At 42.0% G+C, this 25,814-nt stretch overlaps 1 protein-coding gene across 2 annotated transcripts in view; it reads right to left on the reverse strand.

Annotated features, from left to right (window-relative positions):
* The window catches only part of LOC137286614 (gamma-tubulin complex component 2-like), a 54,583-nt gene that overhangs the window by 21,105 nt on the left and 7,664 nt on the right, over positions 1-25,814 (reverse strand). For both annotated transcript variants that reach the window (XM_067818564.1, XM_067818565.1), the window contains exons 12-28: positions 24,812-24,879; positions 24,572-24,616; positions 23,638-23,730; positions 23,299-23,360; positions 22,564-22,606; positions 22,112-22,183; positions 21,359-21,420; positions 20,808-20,920; positions 19,716-19,866; positions 17,673-17,764; positions 17,338-17,425; positions 11,301-11,374; positions 10,726-10,826; positions 6,936-7,006; positions 2,442-2,616; positions 1,901-2,044; positions 1,665-1,781 (exon numbers count right to left, since the gene is read on the reverse strand). In XM_067818564.1, coding sequence (XP_067674665.1) covers positions 1,665-1,781; positions 1,901-2,044; positions 2,442-2,616; positions 6,936-7,006; positions 10,726-10,826; positions 11,301-11,374; positions 17,338-17,425; positions 17,673-17,764; positions 19,716-19,866; positions 20,808-20,920; positions 21,359-21,420; positions 22,112-22,183; positions 22,564-22,606; positions 23,299-23,360; positions 23,638-23,730; positions 24,572-24,616; positions 24,812-24,879 — 1,571 coding nt within the window. The remainder of the gene's footprint in view (positions 1-1,664; positions 1,782-1,900; positions 2,045-2,441; positions 2,617-6,935; positions 7,007-10,725; positions 10,827-11,300; positions 11,375-17,337; positions 17,426-17,672; positions 17,765-19,715; positions 19,867-20,807; positions 20,921-21,358; positions 21,421-22,111; positions 22,184-22,563; positions 22,607-23,298; positions 23,361-23,637; positions 23,731-24,571; positions 24,617-24,811; positions 24,880-25,814) is intronic.

Here is a 25,814-nt window from a genome sequence, read left to right on the forward strand (position 1 = left end):
ATTGAAACACGACGAGATCAGGGTTCTGGCCGAAGCAAAACTCAACACAGTGAGTGAGCGAATTTCCACGGCACTCTCTGACAGTAAGATCTCAGAAGAGGAGTTTAGTTCAATCCTCTCTGAACTCACAAAATATAACGGAATGAAACAAGATATTCGGGCCAAGTCTCGTAAGTCTGCTATCAGCGAGGACGAGAAAAAAAAGTACATAGCACAGGGAATACAAAAAGCCCAGCAAGCCTTTATTATGAACACCAAAGAGATCGTAGGCGGTTCACATTAAACTGTTTCATCGATATAAACATAACATAACCGTAAGCGAGCCACCGATCCTATATGGTCGGTCAAAACTTACAACAAATTATTGATCGTACCGTACGGCACAGTGTTACCGCCTGCCAAGTCACGGTAAACGTGATGGCGTGGCTTTGTAGTAGGGGCAATAATAGCAAGAGCTAATAGTCCCACCAAAGCCTCATTTAGTAAATGAGGCTTTTTAGAGGGGTTTTTGAAAAGTGTTTTCGGACTATCATTCTCTATACTACTGAACGACCTCCAGACCTACATGTGTAGTTGACAGACTGACCTCCAGACCTACATGTCTAGTTGACAGACTTACCTGCAGACCTACATGTATAGTTGACAGACTGACCTCCAGACCTACATGTGTAGTTGACAGACTGACCTCCAGACCTACATGTCTAGTTGACAGACTGACCTACAGACCTACATGTGTAGTTGACAGACTAACCTCCAGACTTACATATCTAGTTGACAGACTGACCTCCAGACCTACATGTGTGGTTGACAGACTTACCTGCAGACCTACGTGTGTAGTTGACAGACTGACCTGCAGACCTACATGTGTAGTTGACAGACTTACCTCCAGACCTACATGTCTAGTTGACAGACTGACCTCCAGACCTACATGTGTAGTTGACAGACTGACCTCCAGACCTACATGTCTAGTTGACAGACTGACCTGCAGAACCTACATGTCTAGTTGACAGACTTACCTACAGACCTATATGTCTAGTTGACAGACTGACCTCCAGATCTACATGTGTAGTTGACAGACTAACCTCCAGACTTACATGTCTAGTTGACAGACTGACCTCCAGACCTACATGTGTAGTTGACAGACTGACCTCCAGACCTACATGTGTAGTTGACAGACTGACCTGCAGACCTACATGTATAGTTGACAGACTGACCTCCAGACCTACATGTGTAGTTGACAGACTGACCTCCAGACCTACATGTCTAGTTGACAGACTGACTTGCAGACCTACATGTGTAGTTGACAGACTGACCTCCAGACCTACATGTCTAGTTGACAGAACGACCTCCAGACCTATATGTCTAGTTGACAGACTGACCTGCAGAACCTACATGTCTAGTTGACAGACTGACTTGCAGACCTACATGTGTAGTTGACAGACTGACCTCCAGACCTACATGTGTAGTTGACAGACTGACCTCCAGACCTACATGTCTAGTTGACAGACTGACCTCCAGACCTACATGTCTAGTTGACAGACTGACCTCCAGACCTATATGTGTAGTTGACAGACTGACCTGCAGACCTACATGTGTAGTTGACACACAGGCCTGCTGACCTACATGTGAGGAGACGATCACAGCAATCAGTGTAACAAACTAACCTTGGTAGCGGCCTTCTTCTTCTGGGATTCCTCCCTCCTCTCGCTGCTAGTGGCCTGGAGAGTAGCCTGGGTCAGCCGGTCAACCTCACTCTCTACAGACGTGCTCTGATTCAGCCGCTGCAGACATAACATTAAACGACAAGATAAATACTACAATACACCATGGAAATGATATGAGCTGATATTTTTCAGTTTTAACAGCAAGCCCCTGCAGGTCATCAGACTGTGGTACTCACCTGTATAAAGTTGGAGAAGGTGACACACACCATCATCAGTTTGTGGACAATCTTCAGCAGGTCGGGGTTAGTCAGCATGCAGTCCTTCAGACAGTTGTTGAGGAAATCTGTGTGGTATGCCAACACATCATCCACATTCGACACCTGCAACAATCACAACCCTTGCCAGGTTCTTCCAAGGCTTGTTGAAAGATGGAGGTTAGAATTACCTTCCTTTTGAAAACAGACTTAAAGATATCAGTCATCAGGATTAACAGTCTGAGTGTCCACTATAATCAATACATGTTCGTCGACATGAACATTACTGAGGACCTCCCCTACCTGGACTCATTACTGACAGATCTTGCTCACAATACAGAGTAGGGAATTAGGATTCATTTGCTTTAGATTACTTCATCAACATATAGCACATGATAAAGGGGCTGTGATATTTTACCGATGGTGATATCAAATCAGCCCACAGGGTCAACACCTGAACCACATGGGTTACCTTTCTTTATGCCATCATACAACATTTTCTGACAAGTTCCTTCACACTCACAGTCTCCATGTTGTGGCCGAAGATGTGCCAGTTGGGTTCCACCACCTCAAACATCATGTAGTATTCGAAATTTTGGACAAAATTCAGCATTCGCTGTCGGAGAGCGAAAGCGGAGGAGTACCAGCGAGACCACTGTAAGGAGGAGCTCTTGGCCGACTTGTTGCCGATCCACACACTGCAACAAAGAACAAGGTAAATACAGATGAGAACATTAATATACGTGACAAGAGAGGAAAATGAGCAGGGTGATGGGGGAATAGGTGCCTATGAAACATTTAATGCCCTAGCACAATCAGATCAGCAGAAAATCAGCAGAAAATTCTGATGCCTGCATACATAGAGCTGGGGGAACTCTTGACTGACTTCTTACAATAAAAACGTAAACTGATTCTCACTACAAGGAACAAACAAGTGGCAACATATAATACCAATACCATGTCTTTTGAAGTATTCTGAACCCATCAAGGACATTGAGTATCAGACTCCACAAGCATGTGACAGCAGATCAAATATCACATCAGGTTTGTGACGACCTGACAGCCAGCTTGTACACACACTATGTCTTTCACAGAACAAAGACAGCCAGCTTGTACACACACCGTGTGTTTCACAGAATAATGACAGGCCAGCTTGAACACACACTATGTGTTTCACAGAATAATGACAGGCCAGCTTGTACACACACCGTGTGTTTCAAAGAACAATGACAGGCAAGCTTGTACACAAATCGTGTGCTTCACAGAATAATGACAGCCAGCTTGTACACACACTATGTCTTTCACAGAATAATGACAGGCCAGCTTGTACACACACCGTGTGTTTCACAGAACAATGACAGGCCAGCTTGAACACACACCGTGTGTTTCACAGAATAATGACAGGCAAGCTTGTACACAAATCGTGTGTTTCACAGAATAATGACAGCCAGCTTGTACACACACTATGTCTTTCACAGAACAATGACAGCCAGCTTGTACACACACTGTGTGTTTCACAGAATAATGACAGGCCAGCTTGAACACAAACCGTGTGTTTCACAGAATAATGACAGGCCAGCTTGTACACACACCATGTGTTTCACAGAATAATGACAGGCCAGCTTGTACACACACTATGTGTTTCACAGAACAATGACAGGCCAGCTTGTACACACACTTTGTGTTTCACAGAACAATGACAGGCCAGCTTGTACACACACTTTGTGTTTCACAGAACAATGACAGGCCAGCTTGGTAGCTAGAGCTGACTGAATGAAATATAGTTGCATTAATTTTATAATGGTCATCTCTCGTTATGACCAAAGATAACATTCTGCCTTATGCATTAGGGGAAACAGTTACATCAGATATTTTGTTTGAATTTAGAAATGTCTGACCTATGAATTAAAAGAAGCTTTAGAATATATTGTGATTATGTACGTCGTAATGAAAGATAACAAAGATTCCTGTTTGGGAGGCGCTAAGCAAAGGCATCAGGAACAGACCAGACCATCTCAGTGTTTGACAAAGTACGTGCTGTCACAAAGGCTGTGTGTCCTGAACACGTGGTCCACAAACTGACTATTGCTGGTACTTGATATGGGATGAAAGATGTGACTGTGTGAATACTGCTGGGTTACATGGGACTATGCAATGGCTTACAATTGTGTAGGGTGTTTGGTATGACGTAACAGACATAGCACGGGAACTCGGATAATTATACAGATACATAAACAGTTTCAAGCAGGATATGTAAACAAAATATGTGTCTTTACTAAACATTAGAAACATTAGGACTATGTATTGGCAACAAAACTGTATTGCAATACCTTTAGTATTTGACAGTGAATGGCACTTATTGAGCATGTCAATCCCACTTTCTACAGTGTAAGTCCCTAAACATACATGTTATTGTTCTGCTAACAACAATCTAAAAATTAGGTTGCATAATCATCGATACTATTTTCCTTTCCATACAATTTACAGAGTTGCAGTACACAGTTTTGTCACTGAATTAACATCTGCTGTGAATAAAAGTATGTCTAGATTGTATTATAAAAAATTAAAATTATCCCCCAAACTTCATATACATGTATGTTCCTTACCCAATACAAGAATTCTCAGATAAAAATATTGCAACATGTATCGTTTAAAAAGCATGTTACCAGTAATACTGTGTAGTCCTAAAAACATCTCAAACAAACGTCAAAAATATTTTTGAGATTGTTACATCTATCTGCACTAGAATATACATTATTTGCCAGTGGCTCTAATCCTGGTATTAGTAATGATGAAGAAAAACATTACACACATAATCTGGTTATGACTGTTCATGAGTCAGGTAAAACAGTTTACATGAACAGATAGACCGAACAATGAGTATGTCTTGATTATATTTTAGTCTAAATCTAGGAAAGGTTACTTCCATTTTTAGCCATAGCAAGGCCACAGGCCCTATGATCTGAGCCATAAAATAGCGAAATCTTTTCTTGTGGACAAAACCAATGACAAAGAGGTATCACAATAGAAAGTGGAGTCAACTTGAGGAGTCAAACTGTTTCAAGTCAGTAACACAACACGAGTGTCTAGGATCTTTGAAAAATTGGTCAAACTTAAAAAGCAAAGTGATTCATCCTCGCAGAACGAGAGCTAAACAACCAAGAGCCACCCATACAGATGTGAGCACAACATTAAACAACACTTCCATGCCAATGTAAAGAGGTGGGCCACAGAGTTTTGGGTTCAGGAAAGAGGCTTGGTTATAACCTCTGTCCTGACCTCCGCAATGCCAGAAATGATCTGCAGACAGCATATGGTATGATGCTGACTTTAGTGCTGCCTCAGTAGTCACCAGCTGGAAGAGGAATGTATCACCTAAATGGCTTCCAGTTCAAAGAAACTAATGTTTGATAAAAAATAAAAAAGCAACAGGCACACGTCTGAAAAATCTACAGTTCTGTTTGAAGCTGATTCAGAAGGATTCTTACAATAATCTGTTACTAACTTACTATGACTGAAGAATTAGTTTTATTACTTCCATGTGGCATCCTAGTATCAGCCTGCTAAATCACCGTGTGATACAATCAGCAGACTCAAGTATCACAGCTCAGCGGCTCTACCTCTACACCATCATATAGTCCATAACAAAAGATTTCACTCTCCAGAGAGGTTTTAAATCAATCATCCCTCAGACATCTAAATACAGGAAACATAGACAAAACCAGTCCCGCTACCCTTGGAGCACTGCTACTGATCTCAACATTAGTATATCTCAGACTGACAGGAGTGTCTTGCCAGGAAACTAAAGAGGAGATCACTTACCTTCTGAATCTCTGCATCCTAATTAAGACAAACTGTTCATTTCAACAAGCTAATATTTTAACTATCTCACTTTCACAACTGTTGAAATACATGTATTAAATACTGGTAGGTTCAAAAGGATATGAGCTTCACACGGCACTTGTAACTCTCAGCTTAAAAAAACACACGATATTTTTCAAAAAACACAAGCTGATGCACATAAATGTCCCCCTTTCATTTGTTATCAGTATTTTTTTCCTTGCTGCTTTCATACGAGTGACAATGGCAGTTTCTTGGTGCATCATAGTTACAGCATCATGTCAATGCAGATTTCTTCAAATTAATGCAACATTCTGCACTTCCAGTGTGTTTAGCAAGCTAGCTCCTGACAACACATCATAACTCTGCCACCTTCATCTCCATAACATAGCCATCTGAATTCATGCAACACTTTAGAAGTAAATTTACAAATGTTATTTTGAGGAGACTTTAGAGCAGACCACAGAGGAAGCTGGTCCCTCTAAGACATTGCATATTTATGTTGCAGAGGAACATTCAAATTCCACTATCTACTGAAAACTATCACCAAGATCTCTATCTGTGCCAGTCTTTGGTCGTTTATGGTTCGTTTTTGATCCTCCATCTTCATTGTCCTGTTTTGGGCACCCAAAGAATGATAACAACAATGCCTTCTTGCCTGTCATCATTTAGCAGCTGTGTGCGGATCTCCCTAGACTATTGTTTTGTTGCATCACGAAGGTATCATGGAAGTTGATGGCATTTACACAAGACTTTCAACTCAATCAGACAATGTCATGTACATCTGTTACTTTCTGACAATAGCTGTAGAGACCTTAGATAACTAACATACAAAATGCAGTCTGAATGAACAAAGTATGCAGCACTTCATGACTGCTAGTGAACTCAAGTTGATTTGAACACGTCAAGACAAGTTTCTAGTCAAGTGAAGCACAATCCAGAACACTCTATTCCTCAGTCCAATGTATCTCCATCTGGAGGTCTCTCACAGACATACCGAAGACAATGATTTGTAGTGAGACAATGTTTTTGTTTCTATCTGTCTTTAATGATGCATAGGTAGAGGCAACACTTCAACTGACACCCAAACAAAACAGACATGGCTGAAACCAACACGGACCAAGATTAAGCCAAAAGGTGTTCATACAAAGTCTACTCTACACAGAATAACACCTACCTGCACAACTGCCTCTCAACGTGCTTGCAGTAGAACAAATGACGGAACAACATCTGGTAGCGTGTCAGCGCCTGCAACACAACAACACAGTGTCAGAAGGTTCTTAAAGCAAGTTGTCTCCATGAAGGTCTGGGAATATTAATAGTAACCAAATATATCCCTGGACACAAATTATATTTGGTAATAAAACTGACACAACAAAATGGCATTATCATGTCAGTGGCCATAGAGTGGCCTCTCGGGAACTACAAACTTGCTAACCAACTAGTCCTATTATAAATCATTTGTGTATTTATTGAATTGACTCAACTCCTGACCTCACTTCATTATTTATGCTCACCAGGTGTTATGAGTTTTAGGAGAGTGTTTTTACTCTGAACTAGTTTGTTGTCTAAGTGAGCTACATACAATTTGAAATTTTAATTATTAAATTGTATATCTATACTTATCCTATCTCATGATTTGCACTTCTTTCTCTCACTTCGAGGCAGAGTGGAACAAATGAGAACTTTCCCTGTTGGCCTCTCTTGTCCATATGCCTGTGTTCCTCTGGCTGTTCTCCTTATAGAACAGGTCCCTAGTCTCATGCTGAGCCCTATCTACCAGCGTGTTTACCTCAGAGAGATCTTCTCTTCTTCGCCGTAATCTGAGTAGCAGGGAGGCAGGGTGGGCATACATCGCGTAAGATAGGATAAGTATATAAATATCAAATTTATAGTTAAAATTTCCAATTTTTTTAACTTATCCTATATCACAATTTGCAATTATCCCACAGTTGGATGGCAGGTCCCAGATTACCCTCGGTCAAAAAGCGCTGACATTACACACTGTATGGGCTTAACGACAACCTTAGATAGCAATGAACAATGCAGGCCATGTTCTCTCCTGAACCCCTTGGATTAGCATGCACAATCGCTCCAAGGGAGTGGATGCTCTTGAGCAATGTGGTGTTTGGCCACAACTGTTTCATACTCAATAGGATGCAACTATGCATGTCAATCTGAAATCCACAAAGGAAACCAGGTAGGACTCACCTCACTGATGTGATTGCAAGGAGGAGTTGAGGTCAGCAAGCGAGATTGTTGAACATTTCTACATTGCAAATACAAAAACTAACCATTGTAGGTCCGTATAGAAACTACGTATCATACAGGCTAACACTGTTCATTCTCATTTGCATCTTTATTCTTCTTATTTTACATGACACCACTCTACCACTCTCAATACTCTACCACTCTCAACACTCTTCCACTCTCAACACTCTACCACTCTCAACGCTCTACCACTCTCGACATTCTACCACACCGGCTCGCCTCCGTTTACACGTGTGTTTCACAACAAGCTTTTCCCAGCAGTTCCACTTCATGCGCAGACAGCAGACGATACATTATCTGAACAAACACTCTGGTCTCTTGTGGATTGGATGCTGCTTGGGGTGGAAATCCAGCAAAAGCATGCCCCTTGAGTATGGTAGCACACATCCAGAAGGACAAAGTTGTCCCTTAAACCTCAGTCTTGGATGTGGTAGACAGTGGGATGTATAGCCTCTCACGAAAGATGGCAGCACTCATGGGAAGCAGCTTGGAAGATCCGTAGAGCTCTGACAGTGCAGAGACAAATATTCAACATCATCTGGTCCAGGTCCAAGAATGGTTGACATGGGTGGGATAGTAAACATTTCATCTGGCTGTCCTGGTAACTGGTTGTTTGCGACAAAGTCACAACACAGTCCCAGAAACATTCTGCCATGATCTTTCGCTAAAAACGAACAATTCACATCCAGTGCATGTACCTCCAAAATATGAGATCTGAACACTGACAAATCACATACAAGAGGTCTTAACCTCCTAGATTGGTCAGCAAGCCTGAGTGAACGTAGCAGATGCGGGAGCTTGTGTGTAGTAGGCTCCTTGGCTCCAGTATATGTAGCAAGAACCAAATTAATGGCAATCAAATAGATTGACAATGAGTACTTTTGTGTTTCTTTGTAGCCCGTAAATGCTGTAGAAATTAAGCAACAACCTTACGTGATGCAGTGGTGACAGAATTAATTCTCTCAATTCTACAGTAATGTTCAAATTTCAAACATTTATAGTCATACATTGTGCGCAGATGTAATAGCTGTAGCTCCTCTGAGAGAGTTACCCTTGGCTATCCAAGATTTCTGTAAATGCGCCAGTGCTGAGCGGAATATGTCTAGATGTTTGCACCGACATCTATTGTGAATCGATTCGGCATGGTGAAATAATCCAGGCTGGTAAATTGGTTCAGCTTAGTGATCTGGTTCAGAATGGTGAGCTAGAATGTTGATGTTATCTCGATCATTCCGTGATCAGAATTGACGTTGTGGTTTAGATTGGTTCGGTAATGTTTCAATGATCTCAGCCAATGGAGAGATCTACAACAATCAATCAACCGGTTTGTCAAGGTGAAATGGTTCAACGAGGTGAATCATTTGAGTGCAAAAAAGCTGTTATGGGGAAATGAACCATTCTGGTGTGGTGAATTGATTCAATGGTGTGAGCTGTTTTAGTGATAAGAAACAGTCATAATTGGCGAACTGACTCGCTGTTGTGACCCAATACCCCTTGGCGAAATGGTTCAGCCTGCTGAATCCATTCAGACTGTCGAACATATTCGGCGTGGTAGACACCTTACGATGCATACCAATAAAATCATCACCTTCCAACAATGGAACCTTTGAGCGACGAGCAGTTAATACATGTCGTTGAATGCAACGTTTTTGACTGTGCTCTGTTGAAGTATATGTTCCAAAAACATCTTAGATTAGGGAGCACATTCTTGATGAGTGATCCAGGTACACAGGCCAATACAATCGCCAGATGATGAGTGGGAATCCGAGGAAGAAATTGATGTTTACACTGAATGCTAAAAAAGCAAAAAAAAACCCCAAAACAATGTAGGCTTAATTACTCACATTAACTTGTAAGGTTTCCAATTCTTTGAAGAGAATCGTCCTTGGGGAACATATATGCATTTTCTGCTGCCGGAAAATGTCACGTGACAGTTGTATCAATGTTTTAATCAAATATTGTACAATAAACAAAAAGTCTTCTTTGTTCGTTATATGACCCCTAACCACGTGAAGTCACCCCTCTCACGCGCATGCGCAGGCAACCAGGTAAGCATCCAAGAACGTATCATCATTCCTTCTGGTGAATAAATCAGTGAACAGAATTCAAGGACGATTCTCTTCAAAGAAGCTCAACAGGAGTACATAGGTGAGAACTTTGCATAAGCTAATTTTTGTCATTAATATCGCTACAATTACGTACTGAAACAGAATTCCCTCCTCCCTAGAGTCCGGTCTTTGTTTATGCATATATGTACCCCAAGGACGATCTCTATGAAAAAGAATGAGAACTCTCACAGTGGTGCAAGATGAAGAAGAATGACCACTCTGAGGTAGTCACGTAGGTAGATAGGGGAGCGTGCTCCATGCTCAGCATGGGACTAAGGACCTGTTCTATGTGGAGAGCAGCCTAGGGAACACAAGAGAGGCCTACAGGGAAAGTTCTCATTCATTCCACTCAAAGGCGTCGAAGCAAGACAGAGATAGGATAAATTTAAAAATTAGAATATATCCAAGCCATGCAGTTTTGTAACATGTGTCATTTGCTGTGGCCTCTAACAACACTGTCAATAGGCAATAGGCGGCATTGTTCGCAATGTATTGCCTTTTGGTTTTGTTAAAATTATTTTTGAAGTGGTTCAAGCAATTGCATGACATGTTTGTAATTTATTCCAGCAGTCAATGGCTATGTTCTACCTTCCTGTTTAGTACAAGAGACACTGGCCACTTGACAACGTAGTCGAACGAAAAGGACTCGAGGCCGGACAGGTGGAGATCTGTTGGGTCCACCTTGTAGTCTGAAACAATACTGACGTACTGATTGCACATGTCAATACCCACTTGGGATGAACAACACAATATTAAGAGACTGACAGCACACTTCAATACCCACTTGGCATGGTGTAACAAATACTGATTGCACACTTCAATACCCACTTGGCATGGTGTAACAAAAACTGACTGCACACTTCAATACCCACTGGCATGGTGTAACAAATACTGACATATTTGGAACACCTGCAGAATACTGCATATCTACCAGACATATTGTTTAGTGTCATGTCACCTGGAACGCTAACCTTAGGCCTAACCAAAAGTAAACTCACTTCACTTGCTTTCAAAGCAGGCAAATGATATGCAGTATTCAGTAGTTTTTTCTACATATTTTAATAAGTCATAAAAACCACTGATGTGGTGCATCAAAAATTCATTCACCAAACTAAAGGTGCATCTAGAAGTACAACTAGAAGGTGTCAAATATTGAACCTTACCCTTCTCCAGCTTGGTGTCGATTGTAAGGATCTTGAAGAGCTGTGTGATGAGATCATACGGGAGCAGATCAACTCTGAAACAGTGGGAACAATACCTCTCAACATTGAATAACAGAATATTTTATTGCATTCAGACCTAACACTTCAGCTATCTGAAACCCCAAAACCCTGGTCAGTATTCAATGAATCAGTAAATAGTTTGTCTTTAGCTTATGATGGCAAACCTCATTAACCTGTCCAATTCATCAGCCTGTCCTGTGATGATGTGAATACATTTAATCCTACCATCGCATGTTTGTGTTGTTTTTGGTTGTGATAAAAGGGTGAGTCTCTCCATCACTACCTGAGGTCATCCTTCAACAAGAACCAGTCTCTCCATCACTACCTGAGGTCATCCTTCAACAAGAGCCAGTCTCTTCATCCCTACCTGAGGTCATCCTTCAACAAGAACCAGTCACTCCATCACTACCTGAGGTCATCTTTCAACAAGATCCAGTCTCTCCATTCCTAGCTAAGGTCATCCTTCAACAAGAACCAGTTTCTCCATCACTACCTGAGGTCATCCTTCAACAAGAGCAAGTCTATCCATCACTACATGAGGTCATCCTTCAACAAGAACCAGTCTCTCCATTCCTAGCTAAGGTCATCCTTCAACAAGAACCAGTCTCTCCATCACTACCTGAGGTCATCCTTCAACAAGAACCAGTCTATCCATCACTACCTAAGGTCATCCTTCAACAAGAACCAGTCTCTCCATCACTACATGAGGTCATACTTAAAAAAGAACCAGTCTTTCCATTCCTAGCTAAGGTCATCCTTCAACAAAAGCCAGTCTCTCCATCACTACCTGAGGTTATCCTTCAACAACAACCTGAGGTCATCCTTCAACAAGAACCAGTCACTCCATCACTACCTGAGGTCATCTTTCAACAAGAACCAGTCTATCCATCACTACCTAAGGTCATCCTTCAACAAGAACCAGTCTCTCCATCACTACATGAGGTCATCCTTAAACAAGAACCAGTCTCTCCATTCCTAGCTAAGGTCATCCTTCAACAAAAGCAAGTCTCTCCATCACTACCTGAGGTCATCCTTCAACAAGAACCAGTCTATCCATCACTACCTGAGGTCATCCTTCAACAAGAACCAGTCTCTCCATCACTACCTGAGGTCATCCTTCAACAAGAACCAGTCTCTCCATTCCTAGCTAAGGTCATCCTTCAACAAAAGCCAGTCACTCCATCACTACCTGAGGTCATCTTTCAGCAAGAACCAGTCTCTTCGTTCCTAGCTAAGGTCATCCTTCAACAAAAGCCAGTCACTCCATCACTACCTGAGGTCATCTTTCAACAAGAACCAGTCTATCCATCACTACCTGAGGTCATCCTTCAACAAGAATCAGTCTATCCATCACTACCTGAGGTCATCCTTCAACAAGAACCAGTCTATCCATCACTACCTGAGGTCATCCTTCAACAAAAGCCAGTCACTCCATCACTACCTGAGGTCATCCTTCAACAAGAACCAGTCTCTCCATCACTACCTGAGGTCATCCTTCAACAAAAACCAGTCTCTTCGTTCCTAGCTAAGGTCATCCTTCAACAAAAGCCAGTCACTCCATCACTACATGAGGTCATCTTTCAACAAGAACCAGTCTCTCCATCACTACCTGAGGTCATCCTTCAACAAGAACCAGTCTCTCCATCACTACCTGAGGTCATCCTTCAACAAGAACCAGTCTCTCCATCACTACCTGAGGTCATCCTTCAACAAGAACCAGTCTCTCCATCACTACCTGAGGTCATCCTTCAACAAGAACCAGTCTCTCCATCACTACCTGAGGTCATCCTTCAACAAGAACCAGTCTCTCCATCACTACCTGAGGTCATCCTTCAACAAGAACCAGTCTCTCCATCACTACCTGAGGTCATCCTTCAACAAGAACCAGTCTCTCCATCACTACCTGAGGTCATCCTTCAACAAGAACCAGTCTCTCCATTCCTAGCAAAGGTCATCCTTCAACAAAAGCCAGTCACTCCATCACTACCTGAGGTCATCTTTCAACAAGAACCAGTCTATCCATCACTACCTGAGGTCATCCTTCAACAAGAACCAGTCTCTCCATCACTACATGAGGTCATCCTTCAACAAGAACCAGTCTCTCCATCACTACCTGAGGTCATCCTTCAACAAGAACCAGTCTCTCCATCACTACCTGAGGTCATCCTTCAACAAGAACCAGTCTCTCCATCACTACCTGAGGTCATCCTTCAACAAAAGCCAGTCACTCCATCACTACCTGAGGTCATCCTTCAACAAGAACCAGTCTCTCCATCACTACCTGAGGTCATCCTTCAACAAGAACCAGTCTCTCCATCACTACCTGAGGTCATCCTTCAACAAGAACCAGTCTCTCCATTCCTAGATAAGGTCATCCTTCAACAAAAGCCAGTCACTCCATCACTACCTGAGGTCATCTTTCAACAAGAACCAGTCTATCCATCACTACCTGAGGTCATCCTTCAACAAGAACCAGTCACTCCATCACTACCTGAGGTCATTCTTCAACAAGAACCAGTCTCTCCATCACTACCTGAGGTCATCCTTCAACAAGAACCAGTCTCTCCATCACTACCTGAGGTCATCCTTCAACAAAAGCCAGTCACTCCATCACTACCTGAGGTCATCCTTCAACAAGAACCAGTCTCTCAATCACTACCTGAGGTCATCCTTCAACAAGAACCAGTCTCTTCGTTCCTAGCTAAGGTCATCCTTCAAAAAAAGCCAGTCACTCCATCACTACCTGAGGTCATCCTTCAACAAGAACCAGTCTCTCCATCACTACCTGAGGTCATCCTTCAACAAGAACCAGTCTCTCCATCACTACCTGAGGTCATCCTTCAACAAAAGCCAGTCACTCCATCACTACCTGAGGTCATCCTTCAACAAGAACCAGTCTCTCCATCACTACCTGAGGTCATCCTTCAACAAGAACCAGTCTCTCCATCACTACCTGAGGTCATCCTTCAACAAGAACCAGTCTCTCCATTCCTAGATAAGGTCATCCTTCAACAAAAGCCAGTCACTCCATCACTACCTGAGGTCATCTTTCAACAAGAACCAGTCTATCCATCACTACCTGAGGTCATCCTTCAACAAGAACCAGTCACTCCATCACTACCTGAGGTCATTCTTCAACAAGAACCAGTCTCTCCATCACTACCTGAGGTCATCCTTCAACAAGAACCAGTCTCTCCATCACTACCTGAGGTCATCCTTCAACAAAAGCCAGTCACTCCATCACTACCTGAGGTCATCCTTCAACAAGAACCAGTCTCTCAATCACTACCTGAGGTCATCCTTCAACAAGAACCAGTCTCTTCGTTCCTAGCTAAGGTCATCCTTCAAAAAAAGCCAGTCACTCCATCACTACCTGAGGTCATCTTTCAACAAGAACCAGTCTCTCCATCACTACCTGAGGTCATCCTTCAACAAGAACCAGTCTCTCCATCACTACCTGAGGTCATCCTTCAACAAGAACCAGTCTCTCCATCACTACCTGAGGTCATCCTTCAACAAGAACCAGTCTCTCCATCACTACCTGAGGTCATCCTTCAACAAGAACCAGTCTCTCCATTCCTAGCTAAGGTCATCCTTCAACAAGAACCAGTCTCTCCATCACTACCTGAGGTCATCCTTCAACAAGAACCAGTCTCTCCATCACTACCTGAGGTCATCCTTCAACAAGAACCAGTCTATCCATCACTACCTGAGGTCATCCTTCAACAAGAACCAGTCTCTCCATCACTACATGAGGTCATCCTTCAACAAGAACCAGTCTCTCCATCACTACCTGAGGTCATCCTTCAACAAGAACCAGTCTCTCCATTCCTAGCAAAGGTCATCCTTCAACAAAAGCCAGTCACTCCATCACTACCTGAGGTCATCTTTCAACAAGAACCAGTCTATCCATCACTACCTGAGGTCATCCTTCAACAAGAACCAGTCTCTCCATCACTACATGAGGTCATCCTTCAACAAGAACCAGTCTCTCCATCACTACCTGAGGTCATCCTTCAACAAGAACCAGTCTCTCCATCACTACCTGAGGTCATCCTTCAACAAGAACCAGTCTCTCCATCACTACATGAGGTCATCCTTCAACAAGAACCAGTCTCTCCATCACTACCTGAGGTCATCCTTCAACAAGAACCAGTCTCTCCATTCCTAGCTAAGGTCATCCTTCAACAAAAGCCAGTCACTCCAACACTACCTGAGGTCATCTTTCAACAAGAACCAGTCTATCCATCACTACCTGAGGTCATCCTTCAACAAGAACCAGTCTCTCCATCACTACCTGAGGTCATCCTTCAACAAAAACCAGTCTCTCCATCACTACCTGAGGTCATCCTTCAACAAGAACCAGTCTCTCCATCACTACCTGAGGTCATCCTTCAACAAGAACCAGTCTCTCCATCACTACCTGAGGTCATCCTTCAACAAGAACCAGTCTCTCCATCACTACCTGAGGTCATCCTTCAACAAGAACCAGTCTCTCCATTCCTAGCTAAGGTCATCCTTCAACAAAAGCCAGTCACTCCATCACTACCTGAGGTCATCTTTCAACAAGAACCAGTCTATCCATCACTACCTGAGGTCATCCTTCAACAAGAACCAGTCACTCCATCACTACCTGAGGTCATCCTTCAACAAGAACCAGTCTCTCCATCACTACCTGAGGTCATCCTTCAACAAGAACCAGTCTCTCCATCACTACCTGAGGTCATCCTTCAACAAGAACCAGTCTCTCCATCACTACATGAGGTCATCCTTCAACAAGAACCTGTCTCTCCATCACTACCTGAGGTCATCCTTCAACAAGAACCAGTCTCTCCATTCCTAGCTAAGGTCATCCTTCAACAAAAGCCAGTCACTCCATCACTACCTGAGGTCATCTTTCAACAAGAACCAGTCTATCCATCACTACCTGAGGTCATCCTTCAACAAGAACCAGTCTCTCCATCACTACCTGAGGTCATCTTTCAACAAGAACCAGTCTCTCCATCACTACCTGAGGTCATCCTTCAACAAGAACCAGTCTCTCCATCACTACCTGAGGTCATCCTTCAACAAGAACCAGTCTCTCCATCACTACCTGAGGTCATCCTTCAACAAGAACCAGTCTCTCCATCACTACCTGAGGTCATCTTTCAACAAGAACCAGTCTCTCCATCACTACCTGAGGTCATCCTTCAACAAGAACCAGTCTCTCCATCACTACCTGAGGTCATCCTTCAACAAGAACCAGTCTCTCCATCACTACATGAGGTCATCCTTCAACAAGAACCAGTCTCTCCATTCCTAGCTAAGGTCATCCTTCAACAAAAGCCAGTCACTCCATCACTACCTGAGGTCATCCTTCAACAAGAACCAGTCTCTCCATTCCTAGCTAAGGTCATCTTTCAACAAAAGCCAGTCACTCCATCACTACCTGAGGTCATCTTTCAACAAGAACCAGTCTATCCATCACTACCTGAGGTCATCCTTCAACAAGAACCAGTCTCTCCATCACTACCTGAGGTCATCCTTCAACAAGAACCAGTCTCTCCATCACTACCTGAGGTCATCCTTCAACAAGAACCAGTCTATCCATCACTACCTGAGGTCATCCTTCAACAAGAACCAGTCTCTCCATCACTACCTGAGGTCATCCTTCAACAAGAACCAGTCTCTCCATCACTACCTGAGGTCATCCTTCAACAAGAACCAGTCTCTCCATTCCTAGCTAAGGTCATCCTTCAACAAAAGCCAGTCACTCCATCACTACCTGAGGTCATCTTTCAACAAGAACCAGTCTATCCATCACTACCTGAGGTCATCCTTCAACAAGAACCAGTCTCTCCATCACTACCTGAGGTCATCCTTCAACAAGAACCAGTCTCTCCATCACTACATGAGGTCATCCTTCAACAAGAACCAGTCTCTCCATCACTACATGAGGTCATCCTTCAACAAGAACCAGTCACTCCATCACTACCTGAGGTCATCCTTGAAAGGGTCCACATTTGCTGTGCTTGTCCTCAGGGCCAGCTCCAGGAGGGACTCAAGACGTGTCGGCATGATATGTGTGGAAGCTAAGGAACTTGAACAGCCAGTATGGTAAATTAGACATTAAACATACAACAAAATACATAATTACTTTTAAACATGCATCATAATTCATAAACACCAGATAAACAGCCAAATACTCCACATAAATATTTCTAAAACAATAGACTGAAACTGTAAATATCTACAATATTTTGAGCAAACTGAATCAGTGTTAAAGACACTGTTGTAAGCCAACTGACTCTACTGTCCCGTCAAGGATATCCTCTATGTTCTGCTTCATCTCCTCCTCTGTCATGTCCATGAACTGAACCATGAAGTCTCCCTTGTCCAGCAGAAAGTAGTGCTTTATTGACCTGAAACACAGTAGTGCTTTATTGAACTGAAACACAGGAGTGCTTTATTGACCTGAAATACAGTAGTGCCTCATAGATCTGAAACACAGTAGTGCTTTATTGACCTGAAACACAGTGGTGCCTCATAGATCTGAAACACAGTAGTGCTTTATTGACCTGAAACACAGTGGTGCCTCAAAGATCTGAAACACAGTAATGCTTTATTGACCTGAAACACAGTAGTGCTTCATTGACCTGAAATACAGTAGTGCCTTAATTACCTGAAACACAGAAATAAAGCTTTATCTACCCCTAACAGGGAAGTTCTGTTTAACTGACTTGAAATACAAAAGTAAGAAGAGCTTTATCCATCCAATAAAACACAAGGTTGTTTGTTTTAGAGATAATAAAAAGTACTGCATCATGTTAGATATCTTTGTGTGGTAGCTGTCACATTCAGTTGCAAACAAATAACAACGACTTCATTTCTGGCCAGTTCCTTGTTTACAGCAATCATCAGTTCTGAAGTATATTTTTCTAGCCTTGAAGCACAGGCACCCACAGCGGGTCAGAAAATCCATTAAATAAGCCCTGGTGTACTAAGCAGGCCCCCTACAATATAAGATGCAAAGGTGCATCAAAGACATGATTGAAAATCAGACAATTACGCACACATCAATCAATATATCCCATCTTAAAGGTCGTACAAGCATCAAATGCCTTTGTCCATGTTTCTGATGTGTGTAGAAGGCATATACACATGCTTTCCATGGGGTGCAGATGTTGGTTTATATTAAATCACCAAAGACCGACTTGCTGTGCTGGAAGTAAACAAAATCAGCGCAATCACACTGGTTGATAAACATGACAACAAATGCACGTGTGAAAATGAGAGGGAAATTCAAATGTCTTTCATCTAAGATGTAACAGTCTGTTGTTTTGTCTTGGTAAGAATAATTTATAAAAATGTGTGAAAACATTTTTTCAAAGAAACATAAATATCCATTCATGCAGGGCAACGTTTCAGCCAATCAGATTGCCAGAGTTAGTGAAGTGATGCACTGACGACCTAATTTTGTATACTTCCAGCACATGGAAATTTGGACAACAGCTTTTCATACTTATGAGACCTCTAAAATAGGATATATTGATTGATGTGTGCATAATTGTCCGGTTTTCAATCATTTCTTTGATGCACCTTTACACAGTCTAAGTAAACTTCGTCTCAGTGTATTTTGTTACACTACACCACTGAGTCTATCAAAACCTAGTAGAAGGTCGCGTCAGGTAACCTTTGAGTAACCTTTGAGCAATCATTGACAGTCCAATCAAATGCGAGACGGTTAAATAGATTTAACCAATCAGACAACGGCTACTATTTAGGGATCGGAGGGACTTTCAAAATATTCAGGTCACCGACACAGATCTCTCCACAAACAAAAATCAGCATATAACACAGTTATTTGACCTGCAGTATATACGCTTTGGGGTTTCTGTTGACATGGTTACCATTAGCTAATATTTCCGCAAGAAACCATCCTTGAATATTGTCAAAAACACTATTTTCAGGGACTGTTTACTCACCGTTGTCATGGCAGTACGTACACCGTGTGCATCACCCATAAGCGATCGTATGCTAAATAGCATTCGGAATCGTTCGGGTACGAACGTTTTTGAGATAAAAAGTTCATAAAGGATGTGCGAATGTGCACTTTCACGATTTGGTATGCTGTGTTCTGATTGGTCAATCTCAAAGGTTACCTGACACGACCTCCCATAAGGTTTTGTTAGACTCAGTGGTGGAGTGTAACGAAAAGTACTGAGGATAAGTTTACTTAGACTGCACCTTTACATGTTATATTGTATGGGGCCTGCATAGTACACCAGGGTTTATTTAATGGATTTTCTTACCCGTGGTGAGCGCCTATGCTTTGAAGACCACAGACCATCCGAACCCCAACAAATTCCTCACCTGATGCGTGCCATGAGTTCTTTCTCCTCCATGAGCAGATCGAGCAGCAGTCGGCTGGCGTAGTGGTATGCTTTGTCTATCTGGTCGTAGTACTTCCTCTCCTTCAAGGTGTACACAATCTCCTCGGCATACGGACACTTCACATCACGGGCTGTCAACACAGGACACAGATGAATGTCACAACAAAGGGCATGGGTTTCATGTTACACTCCAAGAACACAACTGGGGTCAATCTGGATTCGAACCAGGAATGGTCAAATGGTTCTAGTGCTTCAAGGGAGGCAACTTGGCACAGTGAACTGAGTGGCAGAGACAACAGAGAAACCCCGCTTCATGGGATACAACGTATCCAACACAAACAACTCAAAACTACCCCTTCGACTCAAATACAGCAAATGTGAACTTAAACAACTAATACATCCTAAGTTAAAGCTATAAAAACCTGTTCTTTCTTTACTAAAACTCATGCAAATAAATGATTACACAATGCCATTTAGAAAATGGTCAAACGTGGCATGCTATATTTGGGATTATACTTTCTTATTAAAGAACAGATTCTAGTACTCTTTAGGCTGAGTCCCATCTGGAATTCAAACCCACATCCTCAAGAGTCAGGCACCTTAATCGACAGCACACAAAGTCAGTGACTCAGCCACCATGACTTCCACAAAAATACAAGTCTTGACTGCAGATTTGTGCACCAATAAACCCTCAGAGTAAGGCACCCAATCGCCAAAAGAGTACTAGAATCAGTACTTTATTAAGAAAGTGTAATCCCAAATATATCATACAAATCAAGTCTACTACAGGTATTTCAAACATAATTACAGTAAATTTGCTTCATGTAGTAGATGCATGTATATCTGTAACAAGTGGGACTAGTCAGTACAGGCATAGTATCAACGATGTCTGGGACAGACAAGACAGTGGTCGATATTATGAGCAACAGTCCATGTTTCAGGATAAAGCAACATGCCGTCAACTACGTCTGAAAGTCTGACCACCAGATAGGTAAAGTCACCTCTTACAACACGTATGAACGACTAATGCAGTACCTTCACTGCTGACGTAACGGTGATTGAAAGAACCTACCACAGAGTCGGACGACGTTCAGGTACTTCCCCGTGTTGAGGATCTTGTCAGCCATCTGCTCCAGGAACACAGGGATTCTCTCTCTACAGATGGTGTAGTGCTGCTCCCAGTAGGTGGGGTTGTTAAGGAATACACGTCAGCTTAAGAGAGCACTTCCTTTTGTCATTCATAAAGCATGTTTATCTACTTTGTCATCACTTTTCACTTCAGAAGATAAGAGGAAAAACATTTTAAGAGAAATGAGATATTTTTCCTTTGACTAATAGTAACACATGAACATATGGTGCCATTTAGAAAGTGGTCAAGCATGACACATTTTGTCTTTTCTTTTCACATTTACTTTTCGGTTTGTTCTTTTTATTTTGCATTGTACTTTTTCAGTAAAGTACAGATTCTAATACTTTCGTTGGACTGAGTCCCTTTCGAGATTCAAACTCACAATCTCAGAGCCTGGCTAACTGCCAGCACACAAACTCAGCCTTCTAACCCACTCAGACGCTACGGTTTCAAGAGGAACTGAGAGATCGTCTGACACGCTCAAGAAAGGATATGCATCGTTGTACTCCTCCTGGAGTTTCTCCTTCTGAATTGTCTCATTCTCCTCCACCAGAAACTAAAACATAGATCAGCAACTGCACAGTTCCAGGAATACTTGGAGAACTCTGATATCTATATATTAGTGTTATTCACCATACCTATCGCCCAAAAGAAATACTGTGCCAAGCATCACCACAGCTATTCTTCAGAGTGAGTGAGAATAGTTTTACGTGGCACTAAGCAATATTCCAGGCATATGGCAGTGATCTGTAAATAATCGGGTCTGGAACAGACAATCCAGTGATCAACAGCTTGAGACAACCTAGTCAGCAAGCATGACCACCTGGTCCTGTTAGTCACCGCTTACAACAAGCATGGGTTACTGGCGATCAGTTCTAACCCAGATCTTCGTTTGGCATTTTCCACAGGACAAAAATTACATCTATATTAGTTCACCATGTCTGTCAACATCATACAATTTACATCAGGTCAATCCTCTGTGAACTTTCACTACAAACTGAACACTGGGGTCTACAGCCAGTCTGATATCAGTCTCTAAACAACATCCAAACTGGCAACCCTTGACAACTGAATTGTTTAGGATTCACAGACATCCTGTGTAAAGAGAAAAGATATACATTAAACCAGAGTAACAAGCAAAGATATACACAAAACCAGAGTAAAGATTTATACAAACCTCACGGTAAGAATTTACATAAAACTCAGAGTAAAGATAAGTACAAACCAGAGTAATGACATGTACACACCTCAGAGTAAGGGTCTGATATAATGCCCTTGTAGATCCATTTCTCCAAGATCTCAAAGTAAGGAACACAAGCCTGGAAACAAAGTTTGGACATGAATGCAATCCTTTTGTTGACAATAATTATGCACACACAGTATTCTTACCTGCTTCACAGAGGAGTACAGAGCAATGCAGTACACAAGCCACTGGGTAACAGCCACTAAAAATCACGATGCTTTGAGTACCTCCACTTGAATGTAATTTCAGAAACAGTTCCACCTGCAATTCGGCATTGTGGTGACATATTGCATGACTAATGAAGTTGGCTTATCTACAGAAGTGACTTCAATAAACCAAACAGGTGAGGATATATTCTGATAAACAAATCCTGGGTAATTTCCCTTCGCACATGTGTGAGCTTTCTTGTCAGTCCTGTAAGTTTCATGGTTTGCCAGACGTAGGCGCTATACTCACCGACTGTGTTAAGTAGAGGCAGAGCTCCTGACTTTTAGCGTCACTGGAAGATAAGACAGTGTTCACGAAACCATATACTCCCTCTGTTGTAAATATAACAATTAACGTAACAAGCACCTTAAACAAAGTATGACAAAAAAATCAAAACATTTTGAAGATCCAAACTAGACAAGTTAAGTTTTCCTCTTGTTCTCTTACTTACGTTTACATTGCTCAAACAATTTCACTGGAAGTCTCCTTCCACTTTATCCCACAGACACTCCTAACAAGGTGACCTTTGATGTCTACCTCCTGGAGTGTCATGATGTACAGTAACAACAAACCCACAAACAAACTCCCATTTCTGCTAAAGGACACAATTCCAGTGTCAAACAGTGCCTGCTAATGAGTTTTGTAAATATTATGCTACAATCATTAACATCGTTCATCTTCTAAAAACAAATTCCACAGATTGCATAATTTTCCACTGCGATGAAACCCATGGCAGTGAAACCCATGGCAGTGAAACCCATTGTGGTGAACACAGACCTGAACACAGTTCTGACAAGAGCAACGGATCATACTCAACGTTCACCAGGGATTCCAACCTGATCAGCAGATGCTGGAGTATCACAGGTGACTTGAGACCACATGGCCATCAAACTACCCATCTTGGGAAGATATCAGCCTGTCACTGTGTCTGAACCAGACAATATTTTCTACTCCAGGTATCCCCTGCTACACACTTGTATTTACCCGATGAGAGTTGACGTCTTCTCATGCAGTAGACTGAGCACAGCTCCACCAATACACTCGCCCTGCAACCACAGACACATTTCACATGAACCATTTCAAAGTTAATTTTCTGGCATTCAGATAAGACACACACACACATGTATAATTGTGGCTTTGCCCAAGGTTTTGTAAGTAACTAGAAATGGGCTGTGGTCAAGGGTCTGCAGTCATACAATAAACATTCACTTTGTGAGTTTTGAACCCAATAAGAGATGAATGAAAGAACCAAACAGTTGAAGTATCCTATGCTAACATAACTCCAGGAGTAGCAGCAGCAGCAGCAGCAGTAGCAGTCCCTACCCTGTTGATGGAGTTGGAGACAGATGCCAGGATCTCTAGGGTCCTCAATGTGAGCTGGATGTAGAACCACAGCTTCTGGAGGGTCAGCGTGCCCTGCAATATAACCATGGGTCACTCTACATAGGCACTACATGGGAACTGCAGACATTAATGACAGATGGGCAACCAGCTCATTTATACAGCATTAGTCTCCACACTATGTATTCTCATAGCACAGCAAATTATTACCCAGAAAACCCAAGCTGTCTGTTAAGTGCTAGAAGGTTATAGTCTTTATAAATTTTTGAAATTGCAGCAAATCATGTAAATCAGATACATTATTCTTCTAAATGAAATCATTTTAAACTGTTAATGAAGCTTAGCACATTCTTCCACAGAAGTTCAGAAAGGATTCAGAAAATAGTCACACACTGATCACACAGGGATCACACACTGTTGTTAACTAACCACACAAGAATCACACAAGGTGTAGGAGGGTACTCACCAGTCTGTACTGTTGTTTACCGACCATATAAGGTGTAGGAGGGTACTCACCAGTCTGTACTGTTGTTTACCGACCATATAAGGTGTAGGAGGGTACTCACCAGTCTGTACTGTTGTCTACCGACCACATAAGGTGTAGGAGGGTACTCACCAGTCTGTACTGTTGTTTACCGACCACATAAGGTGTAGGAGGGTACTCACCAGTCTGTACTGTTGTTTACCACCCATGTAAGGTGTAGGAGGGTACTCACCAGTCTGTACTGTTGTTTACCGACCATATAAGGTGTAGGAGGGTACTCACCAGTTTGTACTGTTGTTTACCGACCACATAAGGGGTAGGAGGGTACTCACCAGTCTGTACTGTTGTTTACCACCCATGTAAGGTGTAGGAGGGTACTCACCAGTCTGTACTGTTGTTTACCGACCATATAAGGTGTAGGAGGGTACTCACCAGTCTGTACTGTTGTTCCAGCTGAGCCACCAGCACCATATAGTCCTGCAGAAGAGAACGTGAGTCAAGTTTTTTATGTATATTCAGCAGCATGTCATACATCTATATCAGTGAACACACACATGACCTCCACCGAGTGACAATGATTCACTCAACTCATCAGATTCACACTTATTTAAGTTTAGAGCAATGGTAATGATGAGATATGTTCAACTATTGTTGCCCGCAGCAGTTACCTACCTTGATCAATGTCCGCATGGCTGCACTCAGGGCATGGTTCACTAGACCGTACTCAAATGCTGCTTTCTCTGAAACAGACATCAGGGATTCATTCATCAAAACAATGACAGACTATAGCAGATTAGCTGCAGTGACCAACTTGACTTAAGTCATTAAAAAAGTACTGTATATCCATGACTCAGCGATTCAAACATCTGCATGCCGATGACATACTGATTCAAACATGTGTATCCACATGACATACTGATTTAAACCATTCTATCCACATGACAATATGATTAAAACTGTTGTATCCACTTGACATCATGATTTAAACCATTGTATCCACATGATATGGTATATATGCATGCATATGTCATATTGATTTTTAACATCTGTATTCACATGGCATCCTGATTTAAATCTTAGTATCCACATGAACCACTGATTTAAACCTTTGTATCGACATGACCCACTGATTTAAACCTTTAGCATCCACATGGCCTATTGATTTAAACCTTTGTATCCACATGACCTCTTGATTTAAACCTTTGTATCCACATGACCAATTGAGTTAAACCTTTAGTATCCACATGACCTTCTGATTTAAACCTTTGTATCCACATGACCTACTGATTTAAACCTTTGTATCCCCATGACCTACTGATATAAACCTTTGTATCCATATGATCTATTGATTTAAACCTTTGTATCCACATGACCTACTGATTTAAACCTTTGTATCCAAATGACCCACTGATTTAAACCTTTGTATCCCCATGACCTACTGATTTAAACCTTTGTATCCATATGACCTATTGATTCAAACCTTTGTATCCACATGACCTCTTGATTTAAACCTTTGTATCCACATACATTACCTACTGATGTAAACCTTTGTATCCACATGACATCCTGATTTAAACTATAGTATCCACATGACCCACTGATTTAAACCTTTAGTATCCACATGTCCCACTGATTTAAACCTTTGTATCCATATGACATACTGATTTATAGCTTT

Source organism: Haliotis asinina, chromosome 6 (assembly GCF_037392515.1).
Source record: "Haliotis asinina isolate JCU_RB_2024 chromosome 6, JCU_Hal_asi_v2, whole genome shotgun sequence".
NCBI classification, from domain to species: domain Eukaryota; kingdom Metazoa; phylum Mollusca; class Gastropoda; order Lepetellida; family Haliotidae; genus Haliotis; species Haliotis asinina.